This window comes from Candoia aspera, chromosome 2 (assembly GCF_035149785.1).
Source record: "Candoia aspera isolate rCanAsp1 chromosome 2, rCanAsp1.hap2, whole genome shotgun sequence".
In the NCBI taxonomy this organism is placed as follows: domain Eukaryota; kingdom Metazoa; phylum Chordata; class Lepidosauria; order Squamata; family Boidae; genus Candoia; species Candoia aspera.
This window is the reverse complement of record NC_086154.1, coordinates 250,890,324-250,907,925: the sequence shown is the minus strand read 5'-3', so window position 1 is coordinate 250,907,925 and position 17,602 is coordinate 250,890,324. Positions and strand designations below refer to the sequence as shown.

Genomic DNA, 17,602 nt, shown 5'->3' with positions numbered 1-17,602 from the left:
TGAAATTTAAAGTGAAGCCTCTGGCATTTTGCTCAAAAAACATATAGAACAATAATGCAAACTTCCCTATAAAAACTTTAAAATGTATAACATGCACACTAAACACTGTATTATTCAGGAAACAACAACCTTTTTGGGCAGCGGACAATTCTGCATAACACAAAAAGTGTGAAAAGAAATAATTACAATTTATTATTTTTTAAATCTCATGTTCTCTTTCTTATTTGAATATCGACCTTCTTATCAGAGAAGGTTAAAACATTTGTGCTTACGTATCCATAAACCTGCAGGATTACAGAGACTGGTTTAAAATGTATAAATCTGATTTTTCCTCCTTATTTTATTTCTCCAAAACTTGAAGTTAAAATCATAACTTATGATTAAGCTTGTAATAAAGGGGACCTGTTTATTTAGTTATTTGTTATGCACATGGCTGAAGATTATCTATCAACTGATGCAAACTCACCACTTAGTAAACATTAGTAAAGGTAAAGGTTTCCCTTGACATTAAGTCCAGTCATGACCGACTCTAGGGGGCAGTGCTCATCTCCATTTCAAAGCCGAAGAGCTGGCGTTTGTCCGTAGACACTTCCTCCGTGGTCATGTGGCCGGCATGACTAAACAGAACGCCGTTACCTGCCCGCCGAAGTGGTACCTATTAATCTACTCACATTTGCATGTTTTCAAACTGCTAGGTTGTAAACATTAGATTTGTACAAATTGGATGTGAGTCAGATCACCAGTTCAATTCAGATTAAGGTGATCTGATCCAAGACTTTGATTTGAAAATCTTATCCAGTCTGGACTTCCAAATCAATTCAAATTAAATCAAACCAGTTTGAAAGCTAAAAGTAATTGTGTGTTTGCACAAAAAGCCGTGCAGTAGGTTAAACTGAGCCAATTTGAAGCTGTCACCTGACTTACTTCAGAAACCTGGTTCAATTCAGAAATTTGCTTGAATCTGAGAATCAAATATTTGCATAGCCATTGTAGACAGAAATAAAATCTTTAACAACTTCAAGTATCATGAATATTAAATTCTACACTTGGATTGTGAATAACATGCACAATCCCTGATAGCTGATTCCACAGCAGAATGAAACAATCTGCTTCAGGTGGCACCATGAGAAAGGGACAATAAAGAAAGAACCACCAGATACTGCTACACAGTTTGGCTTAATAGATTTTTATACATACTGTGCAAACCAAAATTACTATCTGGAATCATTGATAAAAAAGATTGGTATAATGCAATGTTTCTCAACCTTAGCCATTTAAGGTGGGTGGACTTCAACGCCCAGAATACCACAGCCAGCATTAGCTAAGGTTGAGAAACATTGATATAATGCATTTAATTCTCCACCAGATCAGAATATGGGCTGTCCTTGGCAAAAATAGATTGAGAACCATAATCTTCGTATTATCAAAGTGTATTCCTTTGTCCTGATGATTGTATAATCTGATCGCCACCCCCAGTACACACTTTATTTTCATAAATCTTGACAGAAGAAGAGCTGTGAATAAATTAAAAGTTGTTTTACCCTTTTTGGCTGGGAACCCTGACTTTTTTTCCCCCATAGAACCAGATGATGATGATTTTGTAATGGTCCTGATTCCTGGGGTGGGGTGTCACTTTATCTCCCTTCCAAGAAACAATATATCTTGAAGTAGCAACGTGTATTCTTGATTACAACAAAGTTTACTCTGAATTTGCAGCATGTTTCAGACATGCAAACTATAGTCTGTAGCTCTTGAAGGCTTTCCATGGGGGTGCCATGAGTGTCCTCACTTTTCCTGCCCCCCAGTTAATAACCATTGCACCTGCAGAAAGCAATATAGATTAGATGAAATATCTCACTGCAGTACCTCTTGCCCCCGATCACATCACATGTTCGATTGTTAATTTCATTGTCCATCCGATGGCGTGCCTTAAAGGAGGAGTGAATGAAAAGAAATTAAAAAGACTGAAGAAATAATAACAACTATTGTAACACTATAAGTCTCTCTCCTCCCACAAGATCCCTCTCATTACAGGTTCTACTTTTGGTGGATGGGGATGATGTATCTAATACTTCAGAGGCCCACAGGCAGAAAATAGTATTACAGGCAATTAAATAATTTGTTAACAGCAAGGTTGAGAGCCAGTGTGGTGTAGTGGTTAAGGCATCGGGCTAGAAACAAGGAGACTGTGAGTTCCAGTCCTGCCATAGGCACAAAGCCAGATGACCTTGGGCCAGTCACTCTTTCTCAGCCCTAGGAGGAAGGCAATGGCAAACCACTTCTGAAAAACCTTGCCAAGAAAACTGCAGGGACCTGTCCAGGCAGTCTCCAAGAATTGGACATGATTGAATGGATTAAAAAAAATGAGCATAATAATTGCAAAAGATTTATATATACTGTTTTGGGAAGCACAATCATGCCTTTCCTTTCTTTATTTTAGGAAACCCAGCAGTCTGCTCTGTTTTTTGTTTGCTTGCTGCCCTCTTGAAAATCTTTTAACAGTCTTAATAGGAGGTTTGAAAAAAGGTGAAACACAACAGAGAAAAATCCTTACAATATCATCCACTAGATCTTTAATTGCAGTGATACCCAAGACCAGGAGTAAAGGAAACATCGTAGTATACCAAGACAGCGTTGTTATCTGAGGAATTGTCTGCAATCAAAAGAACAAAACCCACCAGTTACTTATTTTTGTAAGACACTGCATAGATATCCAAGGTTGCTTACTATTTGACAGATTCCTAGGGACAGATCTGATAGCTGCAATGTGTATCTATATGGTACGGACAGTAACTCAATGCTGGTCAAAGTTAAAAAACAATGTAGAATTTGATAATTGCAGCAATGAATCAGAGTCCTAAATCAGGTTGAGAATGCCACCCTCAAACCAAACACTTTACTCATGGTTCTTGTATTTAGTAATTTTAAAAGTATTGCTATAAAGTAATCATTACCCCAGATAGATCCAATTTATGTACTGCAGTTACACAGAAACACTTTCATTCAAATATAGTGCATCCAAATGGTGTGAGTGAAAAATACCTCCTAATTCCTTTTTGTATAATACTGTTCTAGTCTGTAGATCTGAAAAGCTCATTCAGCAAAAGTATGTAGTATAATACTATTTGTAAGTATCTTAAATGATTACATTAGGTATGAATACCTTTTAACAGAGCATATTAGGGGATTTGTAATAGCTTGGAATTTAGCTATTACAACAGTCTAATTCATGTGAGCTGTGATAAATACTAGATAGAGCTAGTAAGAAGTTGTAGCAACTCAACAGAGAGTTGCTCTACTAAAAGGAGGATGTTAAAGGTTAACAGCCATGAAGCAGGAAAACCCTGTTCCCATATCAGGAAGTACTGATTTTCTGTATCAACACAAAAATCCTCCATTATTGCACACATCCTCCAGGGCTAAGATGTCTGTCTGTAGGTCCACACTACAGTAAGCTAAACAAGGAAATTTAGATCAGCTCACGTTCAAAGGTCGCTACACCAATACAATACCATAAATTGAATTGTGTAATGTGCCACGCACCCAGATGCAAATTGCTCATATACGTAATTTTTATTTCTGAAAATTTAGCATTTCCCAGATGAACATAGAAAATGCCTTTTTAGTCAAGTACTTTCCTCATGTGATTAAAACCACAAAGTATGTGTGTAAAATCAAGAACCTACAATCCAGTCTCCTAGATTGTCAACCAGCTTCCATCAGTGGTAAACGTGTATCAAGTCAATCTGGAGCTCTAAAAATTGACTACGGATGGAGCTTACTCCATAATAAAGTACAAAGATATGTTATACCTGTAAAATAAGTAGAACAAGGAAATAGAAATTGGCGATTCTTTTAAACTGTTCAAACAAATTCAATGGCAAAAAGGTAAGTGGATTATACTTGTAGGTTTTGATTGCATTGCCCTGTTGAAGACAAAAAAAAATAATGATTTTAGGCAAAGCATTAATATAGAAATCATATAAATTCATTTTGCATTTCATATAAAACATTATCCATCAAAGTGATTTGGCATGCAAGTGCATTATACAAACCAGACTATTTTGAGCAAGTCACATGAAACAGACTTTGGGATTTTAATGTTTTGAAAAAAGTCTTATCCTACTGCATACTATTCTGTTCACTGTTTGATCAAATACAGGAAGTCCTCACTTCAACCATTCATTTAGTGATGGTTGACTTACAACAGTGCTGAAAAAACCGACTTACGATTGGTCCTCGCACTTACGACCATCGCAGCATCCCTGCGGTCAGGTCATATGATCATGATTTGGATGCTTGGCAATCGGTTCACATTTATGACCGTCACAGCATCCTGTGGTCACATGATCACCATTTTTGACCTTTCCAGCCAGCTTCTGACAAGCAAAAGCACTGAGGAACCGTGTGATTAACAACCATGTGGATTGCCTAACACCCACAGTGATTCGCTTAACAGCCACCACAAAAAAGGTCATAAAATCAGGTTGGATTCGCTTAATGACCACTTCACTTAGCAACCGAAATTCTGGTCCCAATTGTGGTCATTAAGCAAGGACTACCTGCATTGAAAAGCTGCCTTGGGAAGCCTAAACTACCTCCTGTTCTAACTTGTCTCATGTTTTGTGAATATTCCCTGCAATCTATACTTTTGGAAGTGATGAGTTTTATTTTGCCATCCAAAGAAAATCTGCTGCTCAATTTGTTCTCTGACAGTTCCTACCAACAAACTAGTCTCAAAATTGGGAATCGGTTGCTCTGTTTCAAAGGTCAGAATACAGAGTTTGATGCTGTAAGGACCAGACTCAAGATCTGTTTTAGAAGACACCATGATGCAAAACCTGCACTGTATGTAACTACAATCACTTAAGGCTAAGGCATAGCTCCATAATTAACCCAAGAGGGTTATAAATTTCACGACTTAAACATATGCATGTTTTTTTAAAGAAATTCTGTTCAAAAGGATTTACTTCTAGCTGAAGTGTGCATATTACTGTTATCTTAATTTATCCATTGGTTAGAATAAAAAATTAATCTACCAAATGTAATGTCCCCAAATCATTCAAGCAAAAGATTGTTAATATATTTTTAAGTGCCTGGATGCTAAGATCAAGCTATCTAAGAGTTCGGGGCCTACAGACTTTTCTCCATGCAGTATCCTATTAAAAGCAGGGGCGCATTTGAAAGATGCCTGAAACAACCTTCTCATTAACAATTCCCAATCTCTGTAATACACTTTACAGAGAGGACTGAGAATTACAGTATGTTCTGTCTGAGTAATAAAGACTCAGTGTTGAGAAAACCCAAATTTTGGATGTAATAGAAGCCCATACAGAGAGTTACAATCCAACATTATTTTTCCAAGTGGAGTTAAACATTGTGTCAGGTTTTTGGAATATGAGGTTATTTCAAACATCCAGGCATAATTCCCAGAGCTTAATTAGCCATTCTTCTGCTAATGCATCTGATCATACAGTCTGCAGCTTGCTCGGTTTCATTATTTCACAATTTATAAATAAGGCCCAGAAAATTGTGCTCCAAATTGTGTTTTAGGGAGTTTTTGCATTCAGGCAAGTGTTTCCATGTTCCCCCCCCTTTTTTGCATTTCTTTTAAAGGTATATTGCTTATCGGAAGGTATCAAATCCAGTTATCTTTGTCTTTTTAATCAAGAAATCCTGGAATGCATATGACTTGTTGTACTTTCCTTCTCATGGAAAATAAATATTCAGTAATGAGGCAAGAGGTGATAAGCCTGGACTGATTCTTTTTTCTGTATTTACCTCAAACGTCTAGTATGCTACTTATTACTGTGTAATCTTTTATAAATGTTTAAGTATCAGCTCAAAGATATTTGTGCAGACCACATGGGGGTCCTACTTCCTCAGTGGAGGCAGTTCAACCTTCAGGTGTCACAATCCAATCTATAATCCAAGTTAAGCAGCTAGTTTAATAATATAGCATATACTGTAGTTAGGGGCTGCCAGACTGCCTTAATTTTTCAATGGATGTCTTTGTATGTCTTGAATTTAATCCTTGGTCTTTTATTAAACAACATAAAATTAGTTGCCTCTGCCATTCATTTAATACCATGTTTTCAATTTTTATTGAAAGCATTTGGAACAGAAAATTAAACCTTGGTAGAATTTTTCTTAATCAAGGCAGTTTTAACTTTCTCCATCTTAAAAAAATCTGTATATTTTTCCAGATCTTTAAGTAGTTATTTTTAAATAGAAGTTTATTGTTTTTTCTCAAATAAATTCCCAGCTATTGAATCTTTTTACCATGATGTTAAATCTCATTATTTGGTAGAAGTATTGATTTTCTTCCTCAGTTAAATTCCATGTCAACATATGAATTTTATCCTTATTGATCTGATATCTTGACACTCTTCTGGTTATTTCATTAATTTTAATCAATTAAGCTTGCTTTCTTTAGATGAGAGGCCTAAGAAATACTGGAAACTATTGCATACAGAGATGCTTACTTACCGCATATTTACTTTTCTGAATACAAAGGAATGTGGTTTTCTTAAATTGGGGTTGCTCATAGAAAGCTTTGTCATTTGCTTTAACTTGCCAACTGCAATCTGAAAACACAGCAAAACGTTTAATATATAAGTACATGGAAGTAGAGAACTGGTTCCTTTCTATACATGTATTACGTGGGCGTGTGTAGGACCTATTGTGAGGCGCGCCTTAAACTAAATAAAAGACTCAGACTCTAAAGCAAAGTTAGGTTCTGACTTTTATTCAGAGTAGAATGCACACCAGTAGAAAGCTGAAAGTGAGGGAAGCGCGCCAATAGTTGAGTTAAATAGCCTCGCACCAAACAGCGCTCCACCCCCACACTCCCCGGGTGTGCCCCATGAGTTCCACGGGGTGACCTGTCATCCATGCTTGCTAGGTGAGGGGTCGTCCAGCCCCAATCGCCTCGGGCATTGCTCCGTCTTCCATTCCGCTGCGTAATGGTTCGTTACCGGGCGATTAGGCTTCAGAATTCTTCGAAAGTGTCCGGACGTGCCCTTCCGATTCTCACCCTGATTCTCTCCTTGATAAAGGTGTTAATGGCCAATTACCAGGCAATGAGAGCTTGTAGATCTCCCAGACCCATTACTGTCTTTGTTCTGTCTTATCGCCCATCCCTCTCCAGTCATTAGCAAGCTTCCTTGCTTTGTCATGCGAGCCGTTGTGATGTCGCCAACATCGCACCGGTGATCATGACATACCGCCCCCCTAAAGAAAATCAAGCCGATGGCTTGGAGGGATATGCTACATGGAAGTTGCGGATTAGTTCGGGGGCCTGAATGTCGCGGGCAGCGACCCATTCAGGGTGGGGAAAGTGTTTCCAGCGCACTAAGTATTGGAGGGAGCTACGAAGCTTGTGGGAGTCGAGAACCTCCTTGACTTCGAAGTGCTGCTGTCTGTCGATCATGACGGGTGGGGGGGGGGAGCGCGTGGATGCCACCGGGAGGGGTCACTGGCCAGCTTGTGTAAGCTGCAGTGGAACACCGGGTGCAGCCGCTTCAAATTATGAGGTAGATCCAAACGCACTGTGACTGGGTTCACAATTTGTGTAACCTGAAAGGGGCCAATGAATTTGGGAGCCAGTTTCCTGGAAGGTTGGGGTGACTTAATAAATTTGGTGGAGAGGTAAACCATGTCTCCTACTCGAAAGAGCAGCTGTTGGCGTCTGTGCCTGTCAGCCTGAAGTTTGTATGCGGTCTGTGCCTCCTTGAGGGCGTCCTTTATGACGGGCCAGGAGCCTGCGAGTTTAGAACCCCAATCACAGGCCACCACTACTGGAGATGGGGGCTGTGGAAGCTCAGGAATGGGGACGAAATCCCGACCCGACACCACCCCGAAGGGGGTTTGTCCCGTGCTTTGATGTACCGCGTTGTTGTATGCAACCTCTGCGAAGGGGAGCAAATCCACCCAGTCCTCCTGTTGGTAGTTTATGTACGAGCGTAGGAATTGTTCCAGGGTGGCATTGAGGATCTCAGTAGATCCGTCCGTCTGAGGATGCCAGGAGGTTGACAATGCCTGCTCGGTGCCAATTAATTTTTAAAAAGCTCGCCAAAACCATGAAGTAAATTGTGTGCCCCTATCGGTCACCAAGCGAGAGGGGCAGCCGTGAAGGCGGTACACGTGCACCAAAAAGAGCTTCGCCAGCTGTTGCACCGACGGGATAGAGGCACAGGGGATAATATGAGCCTGCTTGGAAAAGTAGTCTTTGACTACCCAAATGACTGTTTTCTTCTGACTGGGTGGTAAATCTACGATGAAATCCATGGAGATTTCATCCCAAGGGCATGAAGGGTTAGCTACGGGCTGCAGCAGCCCCTGGGGTTTACCGGCCGGTCACTTAGACATTGCGCAAACAGGGCAGGATGCCACATAAGCTTTGACATCCTTCCTTAGCGAGGGCCACCAAAATTGGCGTCGGGTCAGGTGGAGGGATTTGAGGAACCTGAAATGACCAGCCTGCTTGCTGTCATGAGATCGGCTGAGGACAGCCGACCATTGCGAGTCAGGGACGTATAAACGACCCTCCACCCAGGCGAGGTCTTGTGCCATGGAGACCTTGTCAGGGTTGGCAAGGAGCCAGGGATCAGTTTTTAACGCTAGCGCAAAATCGGTATGCAACCCACCCAGCATCTGTGGTTGCCGGCGGCCCGGGACGGGCTGCGCCGGAGTCGTTTGCGAGGGGGGGGAAGTCTGTTCCCGAGCGCGGCTCCGGGTGACAGCGGCCAAACCTAATTGAGACTCAGAGAGCACAGTCCCTACGACATCGGAGACAGGCTCCACGTCCTGGGGCAGTCAGGAAAGTGCATCTGCTAAAAAGTTCTTTTTCCCTGGGACGAACTTCAGCTGAAAGTTAAAATGGCTGAAGAATTGCGCCCAGCGAATCTGCTTAGGGCTGAGGCGCCTGGGTGTGCGGAGCGCCTCGAGGTTGCGGTGGTCTGTCTAGGCCTCAAAAGGGCAAGTCACCCCTTCTAACAGGTGACACCAAGCTTCCAGTGCCACTTTTACTGCAAATGCCTCTTTCTCCCAGACATGCCAGCGCCTTTCAGTCTCGGAAAATTTCTGGGAGAGGTATGCACAGGGTTTCAAGAGTCTGGCAGGGTCCTTTTGCAGTAGGATAGCCCCAATTGAAAAATCCGAGGCATCAGCCTGCACGATAAAAGGCCGTTCGGGGTTGGGATGGGCTAGAGTTGGCTCCGCTGTAAAGAGAGCTTTCAGCCGGTCGAAAGCAGTCTGACAGGTGGGAGTCCAACTGAGCACAGCCCCTGGGTTTTTCACCTTGCACGTTTCCCCGATGCCTTTGGTCCGCAACAAATCGGTCAATGGCAGGGCAATTTCTGCGAACCCTTTTGCAAAGGCTCTGTAGAAATTTGCGAATCCCAGGAAACTTTGGAGTTGGCGCCGGGTGTGTGGGAGCTCCCAGCTCAAGACAGCCTGGACCTTAGCAGGGTCCATTTCTATGCCCTTATCTGAAATCCTGTAGCCTAAGTAATCCAGGTGCGACTTGTGGAACCCGCACTTGGAAAGCTTAGTGTACAGTTTAGCATGCTGGAGTTTGGTGAGAACCTGTCTGACCATTCTTTTGTGTTCTTTCTTGGTTTTGGAATATATCAGGACGTCGTCCAGGTAAACCAGTACCCCTTTAAACAGATGGTCATGCAGTACCTCATTAATTAGTTGCATGAAAACCCCCGGGGCCCCTGCGAGACCAAACGGCAGTACCTTATACTGGAAGGAGCCCAAGGGACAGTTAAAAGCTGTTTTCCATTCGTCCCCCTCCCTGATGCGGATGCGGTAATATGCCTCGCGGAGGTCAAGTTTGGAAAATACCTTTCCAGTTGACAAGTGTGCCAACATGTCTTTCACGAGGGGGAGGGGGTACTTTTTTGACAAGGAAGCTGAATTTAACCCGCGACAGTCTGTACACAATCTTAGGGTACCGTCCTTCTTTTCGCGGAACAGCATGGGTGCTCCCACCGGCGAGTTTGCCGGTTCGATGAAGCCCCGTGCGAGGTTTTTGTCGAGGAAGGCCCGCAATGCCGCCAACTCCTTTTGGGTCATCGGGTAGATCTTTGGCTTCGGCAATGGGACATGAGGGAGCAGTTCGATGGCACAGTCTGTCTTGCGATGGGGGGGTAACTGGTCCGCCTCCTCCTCCCCGAAGACATCCGCGAACTCCGCGTATTGTGCTGGCAACCCCTCCATGGGGGAAGCCTGAACTTGAGTGTCGACAATCTCCGCCCTCCCTACCGTCAAAGTGGGGGATTTCTCCTTGGCCGGTGCTTGGTAGAACCCATCCGCGAATGTTATCGTACGGGTCCTCCAGTTAATGTAGGGATTGTGGTGAGTTAGCCAGGGGATTCCCAGAACCACTACAGGCTTGCCCACCAGGGTAACCACAAATTCTAGGGTTTCCCTGTGTGTGCCCATTTTTAGAGTAACGTTCTCTGTACCCTGAGTGGCCGGTCCCCCCCCTGCCGTGGAACCATCAAGCTGCTGCAAGAGCAGCGGCTTCGGGAGCGGGAAACAGGGTAACTGTAGCGCATTGACTAGGTTGGGGTGTATCAGGCATCTGGAACACCCAGAGTCCACCCAAGCCTCGACCTCGATGGTCTTGGAGCAGTAGCTCAGTTCAATTGTCACGGTCAGGTTGGGACAGTCCTCACTCACCCTGATGTTAATGCGCCCATTCTCTGCCACCTGTCCAGCGGCGCTGTTTAGGACAGGTGGAAGGCGTTTTCCGCCGGCTGCTTCAGGGCGGCCACTTCGTCCTCCATGAGGTAGACGTCCTCTTCTTCATCCTGGGTCGCTAGTGCTGCTGTCAGCCGTCGGGGGGGGGGGTTGGGCGGTTTCTGTGGAGCCTTCTGCGTCAGTCTAGATGGGCAATCCGCCATCCTAGCCTTGTGGCATTCCGCCACCCGGTGACCAGCCTTCTCGCATTTGATGCACTGCCTACAGGCAAATCGACATTGTCTTTCAGCATCCCATGTTGGACCCGGCTGTGGCACTGGCCCTTTCCCGCTGGGAGGAAGCTTGTCCCTCTTAGCTGCCAGCATGAAGGTGCACTGGGCATGTTCAGCCTTCCCGGCAAGACAGATCCAGTCATGTAGTGAGTCTGGATCGTCTCGGTACAGTGCCCATTGCAACACCTCTCGATTGAGTCCATCTTTAAACATGTCAATCAGGGTGGCCTCCGACCATTCAGGGATCTTCCCTGCTAAGACTTTAAATTCTAGGGCGTAATCTGCGACCGATTTCTGCCCCTGATTAAGTTCTTTCAGTGCACCTTTAGCCCTCTCCTTCGCCAAGGGGTCTTCAAAGTACCGCTTCAAGGCGGTCAGGAAGATGTGGAAGGTAGCTAGGGCTGGGGCTCCGGACTCTGACATTTGGACATACCAGTCCGCGGCTCTGCCTTTAAGTTTTGTGGCAATAGCCGAGATTTTGGCCCCTTCCAACGCAAAACAATGTCCATATATCTGTATGTAGTTTGTTGCGTTCGTTAAAAAGAATGACAGGTTCGTGGGATCTCCATCAAATTTTACTGGGAAGTCTTTTGCGATCCCACCAATTGAAGCAACCCCAGCCTGTGAGTTAGTAGGGGTGACCCCTACCGGAGTAAAGCCATGGAGTCCTGGGAAGAAGTCCTGCGCCTGACCCCTTCCTTTCGGGGCCGGCGATAGGGTGGGTGGGATGCCGAGACCCCTCCCTGCACCCTGCGTAGCAGCACTCTTCGTGAGCTCACTCACCACAGTTGAGATGGACCGCAGCATGTGCTCCAGTGATTGCACTTTGTCCTCCAGAGCCCTGATCCTGTCCGCTGTGCCGGGATCGTCCATCCTCGTTGCTGTCGGCTGCTGCCTGATCGGCAGTCCTGCAGATTCCCTCTCGGGCGTCTGGGGGTACTGGAGTCTCCAGGTGGTGTGGGGTGTCCCCGGCCGGGGGTCCGCAACGACGTCCCACCTGAAGTGTTGGTGGCTCACGACTCCTTCCATCGAGGCCCTCCACTCTGTGCTGGGGCTCCAGGCTCCAAACTGGGGTGCGGTGTGGGTAGGGAAGGGGCTCGTGTCCCATCTCGGGAGCGCCGCTTCCAGGAGCTGTCTGGTTTCTCCCCCCCCCCTCGTTGAGTCCTTCGCGTCTCCGCTCTGAAGCACTGACTCCAAGTTCGACCCCGGTTCGGTCATCGCCAGCTGCTTCTCTCACAAGAAAAAAAATTTCTGGTAGAGGCCGGCGAGGTTCGTTCCTGAAAGACTCTCTCAGCTTTATGTGAGGTGCGCCTTAAACTAAATAAAAGACTCAGACTCTAAAGCAAAGTTAGGTTCTGACTTTTATTCAGAGTAGAATGCACACCAGTAGAAAGCTGAAAGTGAGGGAAGCGCGCCAATAGTTGAGTTAAATAGCCTCGCACCAAACAGTGCTCCACCCCCACACTCCCCGGGTGTGCCCCATGAGTTCCACGGGGTGACCCGTCATCCATGCTTGCTAGGTGAGGGGTCGTCCAGCCCCAATCGCCTCGGGCATTGCTCCATCTTCTGTTCCGCTGCGTAATGGTTCGTTACCGGGCGATTAGGCTTCAGAATTCTTCGAAAGTGTCCGGACATGCCCTTCCAATTCTCGCCCTGATTCTCTCCTTGATAAAGGTGTTAATGGCCAATTACCGGGTGATGAGAGCTTGTAGATCTCCCAGACCCATTACTGTCTTTGTCCTGTCTTATCACCCATCCCTCTCCAGTCATTAGCAAGCTTTCTTGCTTTGTCATGCGAGCCGTTGCGATGTCGCCAATCATGACACCTACCTTGTTTTGAATTCTCAAAGCTGCTGCACCATTTGCACAGCTCACAAGGCTGCTTTGGAAACTTCCTGGCTGGGTCCCTGGGCATATAGATAACATGCAGAGACACCAGGAGCAATTTCTGAAGCAGCCTCACAAGTCTTGCAAACGACACAGCTGTTTTACTGAAATGCTTTGTGTGTGCTTCTTCGCAATGCAAAGCACCTACAGCTGTAATCGAAATTATTCAACCCCCATTGCAAATCAAGTTGATTGTCAAAATGTACAGGCTTTCAGCTGTTTGCAATGAACAAAACAAACAAAAGCAATTGAAATAGCTCAACACAACAAATGCTTCAAGTGGTGTCCCCAAATTCAACTGAAAATGCAACTTATAATGACTTCTCCAGTCTCAAAATTATTCAACCCCTTCATGGCAAGCACCTTCAGTACTTAGTAGAGTATCCTTTTGCTGTTATGACCGGCTGCAAACGAGATGCATAGCCAGACACCAGCTTCTGGCAGCATTCCTGAGGAATCTTAGCCCATTCCTCATGAGCAATGGCCTCCAGTTCAGTAATATTCTTGGGTTTGCGTGCTGCAACCGCCTTCTTCAAATCCCACCAGAGATTTTCTATGGGGTTCAAGTCAGGTGACTGTGATGGCCACTGTAGAACCTTCCAGGACTACTACTGCATCCAAGCCTTAGTGGAATTTGAGGTATGCTTGGGATCATTGTCCTGTTGGAAGGTCCAATGACGCCCAAGCTTCAGCTTCCTTACAGACGGCATGACGTTGTCTCTTAGGATTTCCTAATATTTCAGTGAATCCATCTTGCCATCCACACGCTGCAGGTTTCCAGTGCCAGAGGATGCAAAGCAGCCCCAGAGCATCACCGAGCCACCACCATGCTTAACTGTAGGCAGAGTGTTCTTTTCAGCATATGCTTCATTCTTCTTCCTCCAGACATACCGCTGATCCATTGGGCCAAAAAGTTCCAGTTTTGTTTCATCATTCCACAGAACAGAATCCCAAAACTTCTGTGGCTTATTTATATGATTTTGAGTATATTGGAGCCAACTTTTCTTGTGCTTTTGGGTCAGTAGTGGTGTACGTCTTGGCATTCTGGCATGGAAACCTTCTGTGTTTAGTGTGCGCCTTACTGTGCTCACTGAAACCTCAGTGCCTGTTGCCACCAAGTCTTGCTGTGTCTTGCTGCAGGTCTTTTGCAGTCACTCGAGGGTTTCTCTCCACCTGCCTTCTCAGAAATCTGGTTGCAGCCATTGACAGCTTCCTTCTTCTGCCCCATCCAGGCAGTGTCGCCACTGTTCCTTGAACTTTGAACTTGCAAACTATGCTTCCAACAGTGTCTCTAGCTACATTCAGTGCCTTTGCTATCTTTTCGTATCCTGTTCCTTGTTTGTGAAGGGCAATTATCTATTCTCTTACCTTTTTGGACCATTCTTTTGACTTAGCCATACTGTATTTCTAACATGCTGTCAAACGTGACACTCAACAAACCCCTGGCCAGCTCAGGTATTTCATGTCTTCCAGCTGAAGCACACCTGGTGCAACTAATGAATCCCTTGATTAGTTGCATCAGGTGCGCTTGAGACAACACCTGTTTTGCACACTGTACGTGTGCTGTTGTGACCGGTTCTATTCAGGGGGTTGAATAATTTTGAGACTAGAGAAGTCATTATAAGTTGCACTTTCAGTTGAATTTGGGGACACCACTTGAAGCATGTGTTGTGTTGACCTATTTCAACTGCTTTTGTTTGATTTGTTCATTGCAAACAGCTGAAAGCCTGTACATTTTGACAATCAACCAGATTTGCAATGGCAGTTGAATAATCTCTATTACAATTGTATTTTGAAGTCTTGGTATAGATCTACCATATATTATTACTTAGATTGCGTAGTACAGGTAGTCCTTGCTTAGCAACCAAAATTTTGACTGGCAACTCCACTGCTAAGTACCATGGTTGCTAAGCAGAAAATTGCATGACTGCGATGGGCTTACAACCTCACTTCCCCTTTGGTCATTAAGCAAAGCACCACAGTCGTTAATTGAGACATCACGTGACCACAACTTAAAATTTTACTTGTGCCTTCTCTGTTAAGTACAAATTTACTTACACCTTATCGCAAGCCAGTTATGAAGCACACAAATGGCAATCACATGACAGCGGGATACTGTGACACTGTGATGGTCATAAATACACGCTGGTTGCAAAGCACCCAAATGGCGATCATGTGAGCGCAGGACACTGCGACAGTCATAAATGTGAGGATTTGTCGCAAAGTTTTTTTTTTATACCACTGTAACTTTAAATAGTCACTAAATGGGGCACTCAGTAAACAAGGACTACCTGTATTGCTTTGGCACTTCTAGTATACCCATACAAATGTGAATGATCAAAAGGAAAGGAAACGAAAATGCAACAAGAACTGTGCATTTAGAACTTGGCTAAATATAATTGTGAAGAAGATGGAGTATGTTCCCATTATCTCCAAAATGTCATGAGAAAATTATCAAAAGAGCATGCCAAAAAATTCTGCATTATATCCTTGATTATGCATACATTCAGAAATATCTAGATGGTATCCAATTTTGCTTCCATAAATGCAAACTAGCAGTACTAATGAACTAACAAAACACTATTGACAGAGAAATGCTAAAAGTGGGAGAACAAGATAGCTGCTGAATGGTAAAACTAATTGTACCTGGAGAAAAAAAGAACACCTTACTAAAAAAAACACTGTTATGTCATCCATTTGTTTTTCTTACTTAAATAGAGACTGAAAAGCTTGCTAAAACGTTATTGTAGTGACACATCTACCGGCTATGCAGTTACTAAATCCAATTGAGAAGTTGACATAATCTAATAACTTTTTCTGTGCCTTAATCCTTATTCATGTAAGTATCTGTTGCTACTTGTTCATGAATAATGTCCCCAAAATATACCTCAATTAATGTACTGAATTTTGGTGGGGAAAAATCTCCTTGATAATCTTTTCCTTATTGCAGAATTGTTCTGAAGTAATTATTGTTCCTCATTGTTCTGAATTAATTAGTTATTTATTGATGATGATGGAAGTTTCCCTCTGTTAATCAAAAAGGGGAAGGAAGATTTAAAGATCCCAGACATCTAACAAGACCTAAATTAGATTAGCTGTCAGTTTGTTACTGAGCAACTAATTGATCAACGTAAATAATTATCTTGTTTTTCCAAAAATATTGAAAATGCATTCTACTTTTGGTGTTATTTTTTCTGTAATGTGGAAACATGGAAGAAAGGAAGATGGAACAAATATGCTGGTAACAGTGACTGCTTCAGAAACAATTCCGATAAACACACACACACGTGTGTGTGTGTACACCTATGTTTGGTGGATATGGCCAATAAAGAAAAATTATCTTGGACTACTCTACCCAACTTGCCCAACCATGCTTAATACTTCAATCAGTTCCCAAACTATCTTGATTACACTTTCTGTTGGATCAATCCAGTGATAACTTTGCGATCCTTTGCAAACAAGTCAGTAAAAAAAAAATCCTTCAAAATAATCACTTCCCTTTGGTAATAATTTCTTTCATTCTCACCTTTTCGAAGGGTATCTCGAGTTACTTCCACCTCTCTGTTAATACGGTTTTGCTCTGGCTCAATCTCAGGTTGAATATCCAAGTCATCTTCAGTCTCATCATCACTATATGGAACCTCTTCATCATTGGGCTGAGAGTCTTCATCAAAGGTAGTTTCAGAATCTCTTTCTGAATTCATCCTGCTAACAGTTCCTGAAAAGGCAAAAATAAAGGTAGATCAATATCAACCTGTCATGGGATTCCTTTCTGCCATGCTTCATCATGCCAAACTTTACCAGCTAGAACAAATTTATTCAATCTATGCTTTAAAAAGAACCTAGTCATGAAATCCTTTTGTGGTATCCAGGGTGTAAGTGCACTGTAAAGGCTCTGCAGCTAATTAAGGGCTCTGGCCTTGAGTACCAGCCAGTCATGCTTGGCTACATTTAGATGCCACTTCTCTTTAAAAACTCTCCAAATCAACTTAAATGGCAAATAATCCTATTGATCAATTAAGATTTTCATGATGGTAGGAGAAACAAAACCAGCAGAAATTCGATAAAAGCAAGCAACCCAAAACTGCTATCCAGAATGAACTCCCATTACTTGATTATAAGAGCTGATTAATTGAATAACGTTAACTATTGGACACCAATGATCATGCCTCATGGTATTTTCAGGAAGGCTATTCCATTAATGACATCAACCATTGAAAAGTTCACTTACTATCTGATAATGGGGATACTCAGGACTCTTCAAAGTACAATTAAAAGATAGGCAGAATTCATACAGGTAGTCTTCGTTTAACCACCATTCGTTTAGTGATGGTTCAGACTGACGATGGTGCTGGGAAAACTGACTTGCAACCAGTCCTCACACTTATGACCATTGCCACATCCCAGCAGTCAAGTGATCACAATTTGGGTGCTTGGCAACTGGTTTGCTTTTATGACTGTTGCAGCATCCCATGGTCACGTGATTGCCATTTTCAACCTTCCCAGCTGGTTTCTGGCAAGCAAAATTAATGGGGAACCACATGATTCACTTAATGACCACATGGTTTGCCTAACAACCACTGCAACAAAGGTCGTAAAATCAGGTCAGACTTATTTAATGACCGCTTTGCTTAGCAACTGAAATTCCAGTCTCAATTGTGGTTGTTAGGTGAAGACTATCTATATTGAAGAAAGCAGACTTTTGTGTGCCTTAGACTTAACTGTTTAGA

The 17,602-nt window shown here is 43.5% G+C and overlaps 1 protein-coding gene across 1 annotated transcript in view; it reads right to left on the bottom strand.

The window, feature by feature from the left end:
- ATP8B1 (ATPase phospholipid transporting 8B1) overlaps positions 1-16,585 on the bottom strand; it is a 51,640-nt gene extending 35,055 nt beyond the window's left edge. Inside the window, exons 1-5 of the mRNA XM_063295789.1 lie at positions 16,399-16,585; positions 6,490-6,587; positions 3,813-3,926; positions 2,555-2,653; positions 1,867-1,928 (exon numbers count right to left, since the gene is read on the bottom strand). Of these exons, the coding sequence (XP_063151859.1) occupies positions 1,867-1,928; positions 2,555-2,653; positions 3,813-3,926; positions 6,490-6,587; positions 16,399-16,576 (551 nt within the window). The 5' untranslated portion in view covers positions 16,577-16,585. The remainder of the gene's footprint in view (positions 1-1,866; positions 1,929-2,554; positions 2,654-3,812; positions 3,927-6,489; positions 6,588-16,398) is intronic.
- Between the last annotated feature and the right edge of the window lie 1,017 nt (positions 16,586-17,602).